General features: G+C 36.2%; 1 protein-coding gene across 1 annotated transcript in view; it reads right to left on the reverse strand.

The window, feature by feature from the left end:
* Positions 1-15,452, reverse strand: part of Cht6 (Chitinase 6) — a 267,684-nt gene that overhangs the window by 43,977 nt on the left and 208,255 nt on the right. Inside the window, exon 13 of the mRNA XM_067779453.1 lies at positions 10,606-11,365. Coding sequence (XP_067635554.1) covers positions 10,606-11,365 — 760 coding nt within the window. The remainder of the gene's footprint in view (positions 1-10,605; positions 11,366-15,452) is intronic.

Genomic DNA, 15,452 nt, shown 5'->3' on the forward strand with positions numbered 1-15,452 from the left:
TGTAGGCGATGAAAATGTTTGACATTAATTTTGATAGCGACCATTGCAAAATGTTACCTTACCAAATGAAGTTCAAAAGGAACAAATCGATCCAATTTACAATGTTGAAAATTATGCAAAAGAAGTAAAATATAGACTACAAAAAACACATAAAATAGCAAAAGATTTAATTAATAAACATCAAATTAAAAATAAGGATCTTTATGATAAGAGGGCGCGTCCGTTAGCAATTAATATAAACGATAAGGTAGTAGTACAAAAAGAACCTAGAAATAATCACGAAAGCATTTACCAAGGACCATATATAGTCACAAAAATTGACGGAGTTAATGTCACGGTTTTGATGAAGTAAATAAAAAGGAAAAAACCGTTCACAAAAACCGAATCAATAAGGTAAACTGAAAATTTTTTTCGCATACAAATTTACAAACTAGCTTGTAATTAATTTTAAATTTTCACTACTCTGTTATTGAAGCATGAAATTTCAAATTAAAGTTTATATTAATATACGAAAACAAAAATTTCAATTTGCATGTAAATAAAACCAAATGTTAATATGCACGCACTATTTGTAATAAATATAATATATTAATTTAGTGCAATAGAAATTAGAAAACAAATTACATGTAAGTAATTGAATTAATATTAACAAAATTTCATATGTAAAAGGAAAAAAATTGTTCTGATTGAACGAATGAGAAAAAGGGGAGGAACACCCTAATATCATACATTCATTCAACCAAAACAATTTAAAAGTCATAGGAACAAGAATATGACAAATCTGATCAACTTGTCAGATTCTTCTTTTTCTAAGGAAGGGTGGATAACCGCACTGCGTTACCCGCCTTTACGCACTAAATACACCCCTGAGCGCAAGTGGCATCGCTGTTAGCTGTTGCTGAACAGCAATGCCAATTGCACTCTGCAGGACCAATTGATTCAGCAGTAAAAAATGATGGATGATGGCCGCTGAGCTTGGGTGAAGAACGAACCCGGCCGAGTTTCGTTTGGATATTTGAATTGGTCGGTCGTGAAAAAGTTGCAGAACAAAGATTAGAAACTTAGAAAACTAAAGTTGAAAGTAAAAAAAAAGTATTTTATAGTATAATTCAAAAAAACTAAAAACTAATATTGTGAATATAAAGATGACGCAAAAGACTAAGAACAGTAGAACTTAAATTATAAATAGAGATTAAAATAACTTAGGTAAAACTAAGGTGTGGAGTTCTAGACCTACGTAAATAAATTTAAATAAACTGTGTATGAAAAATAAACTGAATTAAACTTAATAATTTGGAACTAAAAAGGTAGAGAAGCGTTGTGTGTGTGAGCGGGTGTGCGCATAGGGCTGCATACCCACAAATTAACGTGAGTATTGAAAATTGAAGCAAAAAATGGTTGGCGTTAAAAGGCCAACCTTAAAACCCCTCTCAATGGGCGACTTGACGCCTATTGGCAAGTCTGTTATATGGCCTCGGAATTGGTTGCACTTCTAGGCTATAATTTTCATGAAGTCGAAAAATTCCCAGAGCACTCGTTAGTCGCTTTGCTTAAGCATCAATGCTCAAATTTTGCCCTGCACTTTACTCAATTACAACGTAAAAGAGTCTGCAGAGTAGCTTCTTTTGTCGAACGTAAATAGGTTAGGTTAAAGTGTCTGCCCCAGAAATGTGAGGGGAATACTTAGGCTGGCTGGCCATTGTGATACTACTGTGTGAGCTATAGCCCTTCCTCCTTTAGATGTGTAATAATTTGACCAATTTGTAGCGTAGAATATTTTCGACTTCAGCAGAGCCAAGTTCTGCTAAGCAGTAGATGAAGCACTTATTGAGATATTCCATTCGTATACTGGCTAGAGCAGAGCATCTACAGAGGAAGTGCTCGACGCTTTCTATCTCCTCTTCATCCCTGCAGCTCAGACAAAAATCGTTGGTTGGAATTCCCATGAGTTCGCCGTGTATTCCAATCAGGCAGTGGTCCATTAATATCCCGATCAGTGGACATACAGAGAGACGGTTGAGGTTAATGAGGAACCTAGTTTGATTCTCATTTATGCGAGGCCAGGTTTGTTTGGACACATCGCATATGGGTTCCAACGTCCATCTGGAATTTGCCTTCGTGGTGAAAAGTGATGTGACCCATTATTTACACGCAGCCATAAGGGGGGCAATGTCCTTCAGGTGGCTTAGCTCTGTCTGTTCAGTAGCCTTCCTCACTAGTTCATCGGCAGCACAGTTACCGGGTACACCGCTGTGACCATACGACAGCTGTCTCGCACCTCGATGCACGTTCGTTTATGGTCTGTCTGCATTCTATTGCTAATTTCGATGAAGTGTTCTTGCCTTGGAGGGCTTTTATTGCCGCTTGACTGTCAGAGTAAATTGCTACTGATGTAGGATCCTTAGATAGCAGCCAATTATTGCAGTTAATTCCGCATGGAAGACGCTACAGTGGCTTGGCAGCCCTATGCTTAGGGAAAGTGAAAATCCTCTGAATAGATTCCAGTACGCACGTTACCATTGAGCTTGGAGCCCTCCGTGAAGATGGTCATGTACTCTGGGTCTAGGTTAGTGGCGTTATCCCATAAATGCCTCTCTGGGATTCTGATTGCGAATTTGTTGTCTATAGAGAGGATCGATGTGGTGTAATCTAGTTGACGTAAGTTTTCGGGAATGGTTCCCAAAATGTAACGCAAGTATCTAAGTGACAAAATATCTTCAAAATGTTGAAATTGAAATTCCTTTTAAAAATTAAACCCTTTAATTTAAATATATATGTATATGTGCAAATGATATCAAATGCCATTTAAATCAAAACTCATTCAAGTCAGTCATATGAGCTTAAGATATAATTTCGCCTAATCAACACAAGTCAAACCGCATTACACACTTCTCAGTCAAATTACGCATTCGTCAGCATCAAAACAAAACACAAAACACGGGTGTGTCACAGCGAGTGCTGCAAAATAAGAGTTCACTGAAAAATCGTAAATGTTTATTACCAAGCAGGCCGGGTAACTGTGAGCTCAATGGAATACGCTATAGCTGCAAGCAGATGCCAAAAATTACTCAGAAAAAGGCAGACGGTGAATAGTTTGACGAATACCCAAATTCGGTCATATACATATGTAAGCCTTTGTCTGGCATCCACCACGACCGGTGCAGTTAGATTATGATGAAGACTTGATTGGTGGGTGCTGAAGGGGATTGCTTAATCATGAGCCGGTGTTTGGTGAATGGTTCGCCGGTGAATGGGATAATGGTTGATCGGGACATGTTTGATGGTGTATGATGAATGGCCGATATTTGAAGGTGAATGATGGAAAGTTGGACGGTGAATGTGGAGTGCATTGTTTACCATATAGTTTGGAAACTTAAATTGAGTATATTTTGCGAATAGAGTGGAAGGCAGTAAAAGAAAGCAGTCGAATGAAGTGGAATGAAGAACAGCAGGAAGAGCAGAGTTGCATTGCATCAATATACCTTCAATCTTCGCATCAATATTGAAGCGAAATGTAGAAAAAATAACTAAATACCTGAATATAAGAAAACATTTTCTCTTAATTACTGCAAATAAGGTGCTATATATTCCAAGATTATCAGGGTTTATATCTGTTTAAAAATTTAACATGAATTTCCTTAAAGATTTTCGTAATATGGCCATTAGAGATATTTGTGTGTGTGTGCTAATTTTGAGCGATCAGCTGTTAGATGCGCTACTTGGTAAGGTTTACCATGGTAAGGTAAGTTTGGGGGCAGCTGCCCCCACTAGGTGGAAGCCGGTCACCTGAACATTTTTACTGTTAATTGTGACACCACTACCACTAACGCACTACGGGGGCTTCTACTGAAAAATCCTTGAAAAGATTAAATCGAAATATATTCTTATTTTAAGATGAGTTTTGAAGTACTTTGTTATTGTGGCACCGTGTATATGTATTCATCCCAAATCATACACATTAGATTTTTATAAGAATATAAAAGAAGCAATGCGTCTATCGAGTTTACAAACTTTCATCTTAGGTGGGCAGTGATACGCCCCTCAAAATAATTATTATATCTAGTTTTATGGTACATCTTTATAAGCCGAATTAAATTTTTTTCCTTCAGGTTTTAACTAAGAAGATTAAATTTTAGGATTAAACATTTCTTTTTTGTCAACTTTAGCGAATTACTGTCAATCACCCTGTTTCTGTGGCACCTTGTGTTTTTAACTATTAAAAGTTCATATAATAAGCTTTAGGTAAAGTTTAAGTCATTAAAATATATTCAAAAGTTCAAAAGTAATGAGTTTTGCATAGAGGAACGGCTACAGTGATTTTTAAATGTTTTTATTTAGGTTGACTTGACAGGGTGGACGGCGAATGTAATTGAAATTAAAGTAACTTCCCAATAAGCTACAAGCTTGAAACTTGGAATATAGTTCAGAACCCGATGACAATGCAATAATACGAAAATAAAACTCCGATAGGTAGCGCATGGATCAAAATATTTAAAAAAATTGTATTTGTGCTCCTATTTGGCTCATATTTGGAATACATATTACATACATGAATAGAAAGCGACATATGAAAAAAATCGCCGCCAGGTGGCGCAGGTATCGAGATATTAAAAAAAATAATATTTGTGCTCCGACTGGCTCATATTTGGAATAAAGGGTAGAAGTGACATCAAAATATTTTGGAGTTCGATGAGGGACAGGCATACGTGGCGCTGAGTCGAGTAAAGTCTTTGGATGGATTATGTATTGAGGACTTAGATCGTAACAAATTGTCAGGAAAGAGTCCTTGTAATAATGAGTCACTAAATGAACTAAATAGAATGAGAAATAATAGGTAATTAAATAAAGACTAAAAACTTTGGACGCATCAAATTTCTATTGATAGTCATAAGTAAGACCAACTGAACCTTAAACAGGTTATGCTACGCCTCACATTTTTAGAAATTTCACGTGCCCAACGCTTTTATTTAATTGTCTGGTCAACTCCCTAGATTGATGAGGAGTGTGATGACTAGTACCTAGGAACTACCTAATTATTTTCTACCTGTTAGTATTATTATTACTTAATGTAAAAATTGTTTTCAATAAAACCGTTTAACTTAAAAATTTGTTTGAAATTATTTTACTGATCATTAAGTGAAACTTAGCAGCGATATACTTCCGAATGAGGCATGCATCGATGACGAAACTTTCGCCAGGGACTCGTATACGTTATCACTAACGATATGTTTACGCCTCTTCAGTGAAGCAGCTGGGCAGTTAAGCATGAAGTGATTGGATAACTCCACCTCTTCATTCTTCACTCAACCACCTTAATTAGGGCTTTCCAGAATACTGAACGGCACCGGATAGATGATCCTAGCGCAGTTCCACGCCAAAGCTCCAATTTCGATTGGGAGATGGGCCTTGGTAATATCGTTGAGCGTATGTTATCAACAACCGTCCAGAAGAATCTCAATACCTAGCGCTTGCTTAGCTGACCAGTATTTTTGGCACTCATTTAATCATCACTAAAAAGTAGCTCGCTGCAATTGCAAACGATTTTAAGTACTCGCCGACTTGTACTGAGCAAAACGGTGATCCATACCGATATCGATTTTTGCCGACTACGCCCGATCGCACATGGCATCAAAACGGCTTTAAATAGCTACTTGGGCGACCAGGGTCGCAGCCATTTCACATACTCACCCCCGATCGCATAGTTTGGCATCTCAGCACTTTTATAGCCACTTCACTGTTCGACAAGATGTCAAACTCTCTAACACATGACACACTGTATATCGTTGAAGTGAGTGCGTGATTTGTGCCAAAATTACTGGCCGACGCCAGAATAACCAGTAGCTGTAAAATGGTGAAGAGTGCCATTGGAGACGAGAAAGGATGATGTTGGTTTCCACACGTCCTAGACAAACTAAAAACTGTTAGTGCTCAAAGTTTTCAATCCGCGCTGTCCACGATTGGACAAGCGCAAATCAGTATAATTAAGAGCAAATCATTATAAAACATTCTAGAAGTTTATTCACTTTACGGTAGGCGATAACTTACCGAACGAAATGCATTGCGCCCACACCTTTCATATTTTTGCTGGTCGCTTATAACAGTGAGCTCGCGAGTAGTCGAACTATTGGTGGTGTGGTGCGGATACTTGTGAGGTGACAGAAAGTAATTTATTTCTCCTTCAATAACAGTTATCTTGCGACCTTTTTTAACTTGTTAGGAGTTACCCGGGAGCATTGGCTATAACTATTTACTAACTTATGAGTAAACTTTTGATTACTAAGCGTTGCAATTCATTGAGGAATGCCGTTTCGCATGCCACAGAACTTCAATTTAGTTTGGCGCCGTATTGAAGAGATTTGAAGAAAAGTTTGCTTCTGAGTAATGTCGGTATCCGCCCAAAACAGGAATTTAAAGTGCAGAAATCACGTTTTCATTATCACATAAATATACACACGTACGTAGATATAGTTAAGGTGTGTATGTATTTGCACAAGGAGGATTTTGACAGAATTACAGTTTTCCATTTTTTATACCTCGCGAAATTTGGCACCTTCACCGACCAAGTCCTCGGCGATCTTATTTACAACGTGGACAAAGCAAAGCATTGCGCTTCCGACAGTCCTACATTCTAAGTTACTGGGTGGTGACATTCGATAAGGACTTACATTTTGGCAATCATGCATCAGCAATTGTGCTAAAGTTCATAGTAGTAACAAAACCTCAAGCGCCTCTCTGGCAGCACTTGGGGGAAAGACAAAGATATGCTCATTATAGAGCAGTTGGCTGGCCGTTTGTATGCTGCGCACTTCCGGTATAGTGGCCAAGACGAAAAGAAAGACACTTCAGAAGCTACAGGCTTATCAAAACGCTCAGAACTGCGACGAGAAGTTTCCTTATGTCACCAGAATATCATCTACACAGTGGAGCGAGAATACTCCCCAAAAGGAGAGATATGCAATGCTGGACAAACTGTTTCAGTTGAATACCCAGAAACCTGGGCATGCCAACAGATATCTGATTGACGAGGCCCCGCCTCACTGGAACTTAATGAGTCATTTCAGGAAGCATTATGAAAAATTCGGCTTTCAAGTAGTAAGCCGTTTTAAGAAAAGAAGCACAGAAAGTTCCTCAGACACATACACAAAAAGTCCTCAAGTTACTATACCAACAATTTGACGGTGAAACCCGTTCTCAATGCAAATACCCTTAACGAGATAAGCAACCTCGCCGAGGCGACTTAAGTAACTCTAGCTCAACTTAGATCTGGATACTGTAATATGTTAAACTTTTACTTATCCAGAATCAACCCCAACATAACTCAATGCCCCGCTTGTAACGTGTCTCCAAAAGACACCAATCATACTTTCAATTGCAATGTGAAACCAACACCTCTAACAACCCTGCCTCTTTAATCCAACCCTGTTCAAGCTGTACGTTTTGTTGGTCCCCGTTAAACGGCATTGATGACAATAAGGATCGCACCTATTGGATGGGGCGGAGCACTCGTACATTAACAACAACATCCAATTTACTGTTGCGTTCATGCCAATCAAAGCTTTAAACACACGGGTTTGCAATATTGAGATCCTGAATAGACCAACAACTATATTCAGATGCAAATTACTGTACTAATAACACAATATATCTGATGAAAGGTTTCAAGACTGGAGACAATTTCTGCAATACTCCCGCGCCACGTCCATACCCAGGCGGTTCCCGAACTCAGCGAGCGCCTTAAAGCTCAAACTATTTTCTATTCAACATGCCATTTTAAAGAAGATATAGGATAATCTAACAAGAAGGCAGATGAGCTTGCTGCTCTCTAGAACACGCAGGAGCAGAGGACATTGTTGCGGCCTTATAAAGACTATTATCTCTCGATACCTAAGATGCAAATCATTTATCCGAGTACAACAAAACTTTGCCAACTTGCGCTTGGAGCAAGATCTCTTTATGGAATAACATTATTTCCAGAAGTGGAGCATTTTATCCCACAAAAGCCAGATTTTTAGCTCAGCATAATCCGACTAAATGATTTCATCTGGTCATATTACACGCAGCTAACAAACCTGGGACTGTCTTCTATATTAAGGCTCACTGCATAGAATCCTATTGGGCAGTGCCTTGTTAACACTACGCCGAGCGCTTGCAGTCAGGCTAAAAAGATCTTGATGCACGGCAAGAGTTTGTATCGGCACTTACTTAGCTGACTCCAGATCCACCTCTCCAGAAGCAGAGAAAAAGTAGTCAGCAAGATAGCATAGTCTCCATAGGCAGACACGTTTAGGTCGCCAGTGGCTGCTCGAGCCAGAAGTTATCCTCATGATTTGGCGCCCAGATAACTGGAATCAAAACATTTATCGCGACGGATTTCATTCCATCTACCTTCTTTATAGCGGACCTCCTGTTAAGGGTACATTTCTTGATTTTTGCTTTTTTGCTTTCCTCTAATATTGAAACATCCTTATTCCAAAAGGAGAATGAAAGGCATTAAAGGAACATTCAACGATAAAAGTTCATTCTTGACATCCTACCATTGGATCTAGCTGGTTATCGAGCAGAGGTAAGATCAGTCCTGCGCTTAAGAGAGTTGTCCAATCGGAAAAATAAAACCCACACCTTTCATATTTTTGCTGGTCGCTTATAACATTGAGCTCGCGAGTAGTCGAACTATTGGTGGTGTGGTGCGGATACTTGTGAGGTGACAGAAAGTAATTTATTTCTCCTTCAATAACAGTTATCTTGCGACCTTTTTTAACTTGTTAGGAGTTACCCGGGAGCATTGGCTATAACTATTTACTAACTTATGAGTAAACTTTTGATTACTAAGCGTTGCAATTCATTGAGGAATGCCGTTTCGCATGCCACAGAACTTCAATTTAGTTTGGCGCCGTATTGCAGAGATTTGAAGAAAAGTTTGCTTCTGAGTAATGTCGGTATCCGCCCAAAACAGGAATTTAAAGTGCAGAAATCACGTTTTCATTATCACATAAATATACACACGTACGTAGATATAGTTAAGGTGTGTATGTATTTGCACAAGGAGGATTTTGACAGCTTTACAGTTTTCCAGTTTTTATACCTCGCGAAATTTGGCACCTTCACCGACCAAGTCCTCGGCGATCTTATTTACAACGTGGACAAAGCAAAGCATTGCGCTTCCGACAGTCCTACATTCTTAGTTACTGGGTGGTGACATTCGATAAGGACTTACATTTTGGCAATCATGCATCAGCAATTGTGCTAAAGTTCACAGTAGTACCAAAACCTCAAGCGCCTCGCTGGCAGCATACAGGCTGGCAGGACACTCTAGCATACTGAACAAATACAGGTTTCTACCTCCTAGCAGGGATCGCTCTGCGACCACAACAGTTTTATGGTAAACACTCCCAGTAGAGATAATTTGCCTTCTGCTGTTCATGGCGGGATTTGCATATACATCGACGGTTCTAAGCTAAATGGCAGAGTTGGAGGTGGTCTATTCAGGGACCTATACCTCCAACTCTCCTTCAGACTATCCGATCACCGTAGTGTCTTCCAGGCAGAAGTATTAGCTATGGGACACACAATATCGGCAACGAAACCTTAATCCGATCACCGTAGTGTCTTCCAGGCAGAAGTATTAGCTATGGGACACACAATATCGGCAACGAAACCTTAATTTCGGCGACAGCCAGGCTGCTGTCAAATATCTTGGCACTTACTCTTTCAATACTGAACTAACACTAAACTGTCACCGATCTCTCCAAGAGAGGCCCAACTATGTATACCACACAGAGGCTCCGAGGCACAGGGACATCGAGGGAAAGTACATTGCAGAGAAACGCGCCAAGCAGGGTACAACCTGGCAGATTCTTCCTGACCAAAAACGCTTAAGTATGCCACTTGCCACATGCAAGCCACTGCTAAAAGAGCACAACCACCGTCAAGCCGACGAAAGATGGCTACAAACGCCGGGATGTCAGACATCGAAGGAAACCTGGCCAAAATGGGATCCTAAAAGATCCCGTCACTTAAGTAGGGATACAATTTCCATGCTTGTAGGAGTACTAACTGGGAACTGCCTTATGAATAGGCATGAAGAAAGATTAGGAGTGCCTTATCTTTGTTGCTGCAGGAGTTGTTAAGAGGATGAAGCGGAAGAAACAGTGCTTCACCTCATCTGCAACTGCCCGGCGCAAAGTGGTGCAAGGCTTAGTTTTCTGGGAGCTCCCTTTCGAAATAATTTGCGTCAGGCCATTAAGTACGACATCAAAGACTTGGTAGCCTTTATCAGGTTCTCAAAATGGTTCGAAGTGGAAGGTAATAGTGTCTCTTCGTAGTATCACAACGCTGGCCTAGGTGTACCCTGGGGCAGCCATTCAACCTAACCTCGCTAAATGACTCTAAGTGAAGTAAATAGGTATAATTTAAAATTTCAATTAGCATTTTAGGATATTTGCCATATAAGTATTTGAAACTTTTGGTACTAAAAAAATTTGGTGGCCCCCTCTTGAGCATCAAATATCTAAATCCGGCCCTGACTCGCATGTGTGTATGTAACACCAAACGTTTACCACCACATATTGCTTATTGTTAAAAAATAACTTGTTTGCCCCTACTTACCGCTAACTTCCGTGGGACTTAGAGTTGTTGTTGTTATGAGACGACGTGTCTGAAATTTGCGTCGTAACAAAGTTGACGGCTGTTTAGTGTTGGCGTTAGCTGTTTGTATGATATCATTAATGTTGGATGTGGTAGTGGTCGTTGCATCTGCTGCCTCAATAGTTGGCGTTGTTGTTATTATTGTTGGTGATGCGCCTGTAGACAAAGTTGTAGCCAAAAGTTTAGCTCTGTACTTTGTATTCAAGTAAGATTTGAAGTTCGTGCTGCCGCTATTGGAGGTTTCGGTATTTAAAATAATTGCTGCTGCGGTCGGTGATGATGATGACGATGATGATTGCTGTGATAATAATAGTGATGATGATGGTGATAATGATGTTGTAGTTGATGGTGCGGTCGGGTCAGTATTTGTTATTGTTGTTAAAGCTGTTGCTGTTACTGCCGGCGCTATCAGTTTAGTACGATTACGATTTAGTTGTTGTTGATGTTGGTGTTGTTGCTTATTAAAGGTCGTTGGTAATTCCGTTGTTATTATTTGCAGTTCATCACTGTTTGTTGAATAATATGTGTTTGCTGTTGTAATTGTTGTTGCCGTTTGACCTTGGGTCGTGATTGCCGTTGTCGACGCTGACGTTATAGCCGTCTGGTAAGCTATACCTGATGAAGCGTTCGGTGTATTGATTTTGCGCCGGCGCACGCTCAACAGTGGACGACGAGTCTGCGTATTTGCTGTTATGATCGTTGTTGCAGTCGGTGTTCGAATCTAAAAGACGATGGAAGCGTGTTTTCGTTAGTACGGAAGAGTTTACAAATTTAACAACAAAAAACAATTTTGTTTACGTATATTTTATTTGTTGGGTGGGAATTTTTTATTGAAAAGGAAAACAACTTTTTTGGCAGGCAAGTGTTGGACAGTGAACAGGAAGCGAGAAATGCGGGTTTGTGTCTAGTTTTTTGGCAATCTGTTTTGGGAAAGATTTTGTTGCTTTTCTGTGACATTTTTAGTTTTTTTGTAGTTTAAAGTCAATATAATTGAAAATTTGCATGTTTTGTGTTTAAAATATTGTGTACATGATGAGCTTTTGCTGTTTGAGTATGTGTGATTGAGCGTGTGAGTGTGTTTGTTTACTAAGTGCTGTTGGTTGTAAAAATAAAAATTTTAAATAAATTTCGCAAAAAAAATATAAAAAATAATTTCTAGTAGCAGATGACGTGCTAAGCGTAGTCAAAATATCCATATAAATTATTCTTAAAAAATTGAGATATTATCAATAAATTTACATATATATTACATTTAAATAAAAATAAATAATTTTTTATTTTGTGTTATTTGTGTTTTATTTAACAAAAGATATACAATTTTCAAGCAGGTAATGTGCAGCATTTTTTGTGAAAAGCTTAAAATGAAAGTAAAAAACTTTCTTATATAAATACATACATATACATGTTCAAAACTTTTTAATACACAAAAAATTTCTATTCATATATTCATAATGGTTTTTGTGGTTATAAAATTTGGTAACAGAAAGTGGTTTTACAGCCAAAAATTTACTTTATGGTAAAATTTTACCGCTGAAGCGGAAAAAGTATAACAATTGTAAATATGCACAGCTGTATTCACAAAATACAACAACACTAGCAAAACAAATGCACCTCTAATTATTTTTTGTTAGTTTTAAGTATTTTTTTTAATGAAGTACACAACAAAACTATATAAAGTAAAAAATACAAAAATTGTTAAAAAAAAAAGTTAAAAAAAATAATAAAAAATTATTCAAAAAAAAAGAAGCAATTAAACTTAATAATACAAATAATTTCAAAAACGTTTTCGAAATAACTACCTAACTCAAGAAGTTTTTGAAAATCTCAAAAAAAATCTAAAATCTTAAAACACTTCTTAAATTTTTCTAGTTTCTTATCGAAAATATTTTTTATATTGGATACTATTTTTTATTCATTCACAGAAATAATTTAAAAAACTCGAATTTTTCGTAGCCGATTTGAAATTGATTTAAAAAGTTGTTACACAATTTCGAAAATACGAAGCACACAAAGGTTTAATGAAATGTTCAAACCGTTGTGAATTTTTAAACTTTTTCAAAAAACCTTTTTCATTCACTCACTGAACTAATTTCAGAAACTAGAGTTTTTGAATTTTTCGAATATATTTTAAATTTATTAACATAATTTTGATGTGATCGCCGTGGTGTGCAACATCAAAATCTTTAAAAACATGTTTCTACTAGACAAATTTTTCTAAGCAGGTCGCCCCTCGACATTGTTTTGGCAGCAGTCAAAGTGTTTTTCACAATGAAAAGCTTCTCGGCGATGCCGTTTGGAGTTGGCATGTACATGCAGGTCCCGTTTAAAAATAAAAACACAAATTGAGGAAGCAGCTCTGCTCTAATCTCATCACCGGCATATCATGTATTTTATTTATTTACTTAATTATGTTTAAACAATTTCGAAAAAACGAGTGATATATTTTTAAAATTTTAGAAATTTTTTGAATTAAAAAATTTTTTTAATAATGTTTCAGAACATAAAAATAAAACATAAGATTGTTTTGAAAATTTGACACATAAACATTGAATTTTTTGAAAACTTCCCGAGTTTTCAAATTTTTTCGAAAAAGTTATGAGATTGGACTCCAAAGTGCTCGAGCTTGTTCGTCAATAGAGTGATTATCTCGGAAGAAAGGGTTTTGAAGAGATTTATAAAATTTAATCGAAATAGCTGCTGCCTTGTCCGTACTGATATCGCTCGATTTAATTTTTCTCTAAAATATTTTATTAATAAATTTTAAATATTTTCAGGAAATTTGAAGTATATTTTCTTTCTTTCAGATATTTTTTTTTGAAAATTTTCAAAAACCTTTTGATTTTTTCGAAAAAGGGTTTGACATTGAATAGCATTTCTTCATTCATTGCAGAAACCAATATTATTGCTTTTTTTTATGAAATTGGGTAAATAGTTTTGGTTATACTGTCCTAAAAATAGGAAACATAATTATTTAAAACGTTAAAAATTCATTGATCATAGATCTTTTAAAAACGATAAGGAAATTAAAAAATAACACTCAAAAATTCATGAAATTTCGACGTATAAACATTGAAATTTTCAAAAAATGTTTAAAAACTTCGCGAGTTTTTAAATACATTCGAAAATGTTTTTAAAACTGGATGCCAAACTGTGTGAGATATAACGCATTAAAGTCAATTTTAAAAGCTTGAGTCCTCACATGTTTGTTATTAAAAAAACAAAACTTCAAAGTTTTGTGGAAATGCTTTGCATATATGGAAAATTTCATGAATATTTTCAGAAACCTTTTGAATTTTAAAATTTTTTCTAAAACGTTTTTACATTGGAAAGCATTTTTTCATTTATTTCGAGAAGTAATTTAAAAACTAAGCATATTTTTCGGAAATATTTTGAATTTAGTTAACATTGTTTTGGTTAAACAATTTCGAAAATTCAAAGTATTATTTTTCAAAAGCTAAAAAAACGTTTCAGAAAGAATTAATACTCAAAAAGTTTATGAAAATTTTAAGTTGAGTTAATTTTCATATACTTTCACTGATGAAGTTCCGGTGAACGTGCCTTTAAATATTCCCCACAATTTGCTGTTTCTAATCCATAATGTAGTATATATGTATGTGCCCAATTGTATATGAAAGGAATAGCAACAAAAAGGCAATACTAAGAGACAATCTGCCAGTGTGAATGTAGGATTTCTTTATTCTTTATTCTGAGTTCAAAAACTGAAAAGCTAGCTGATGAAAAAGTAAAATTCAGAAACATGTCCTAGTAACCATCGCCATGCAAATTTTGTAATTTTTCTCTAATATCAATAACATTCTTAAAAACTTCTCTGGTCTTCGAAAATTCAGTGTAGATTTTGAAATTTTTCAAAAAATTGGCGAAATTTTTGTTTTTTCAAAAACGTGAAGAATGTTCTTGAAAAAATAACACTTAAGAAGACTGAAAATTCGAAGTACAAAATATTTTATTTTCATAAAAGTTTATAAAAACTTCAAGGTTCGAAACGAGCTCAAGGCCAGAACAATAATTTTTTGTAATGATTATTGTTTTTTTTTTTTTAATTTTTCTATAATTGAAAAATTGTCTTTTGTTTTTGGAATAGTAAGTAGAAAATTTTTCAGATAACCTGTCCTAGCTGCGCAGATAGATCCATTTCGAAGGATGCTAAACCTTCATCATCAGTACGCTTTAGGCACGCTGCGCTAACCATTTAGCTATACAGCGGTGTGAAACCAAGTCAAACCAAGACTGATAAATTGCTACTCTTATTCCTCTTTACCAATTATATTTGATCAGCGTTGCGCCATCTTTTGCAAGACACTGATAATGTTGGTTTTGTTTATTGTCAATTCCTTTGTTTGACATTTCCCGAGTGCTCTTGGTTTATTAACAATTGTTACAAAAAATTATCGTTCTGGCCTTGAGCTCGTTTCGAACCTTGAATCCTTTATCAATAGACCGATAAAACAAAAACAATTGTTTATAAAAACTTGTTAAATTTTCGAATATTTCGAAAAAATTTGAATAAAGTTTTAAAAATTCTTTTGGACCGTTGCCATTTTAGAATTTAAATAAATTTAAATAGTATAAAATAAATATAAATAAATTTAACTGATAATAGTTTTTTTAATGTAAAACTATCGTCGTTTGCATCATAACAACACCCAGAAATACTCATAAATTTCGATTGTTAATTTTCATATATTTCACACAGCTCAATCGGATAATGCAATATTTAAAACCGTATAAATTGGAGTCTTAAAATCACGTATGTTGTATTAGAGCAGTAATTTATTCTATTAGTGATG

This window comes from Eurosta solidaginis, chromosome 4 (assembly GCF_040869045.1).
Source record: "Eurosta solidaginis isolate ZX-2024a chromosome 4, ASM4086904v1, whole genome shotgun sequence".
Classification (NCBI taxonomy): domain Eukaryota; kingdom Metazoa; phylum Arthropoda; class Insecta; order Diptera; family Tephritidae; genus Eurosta; species Eurosta solidaginis.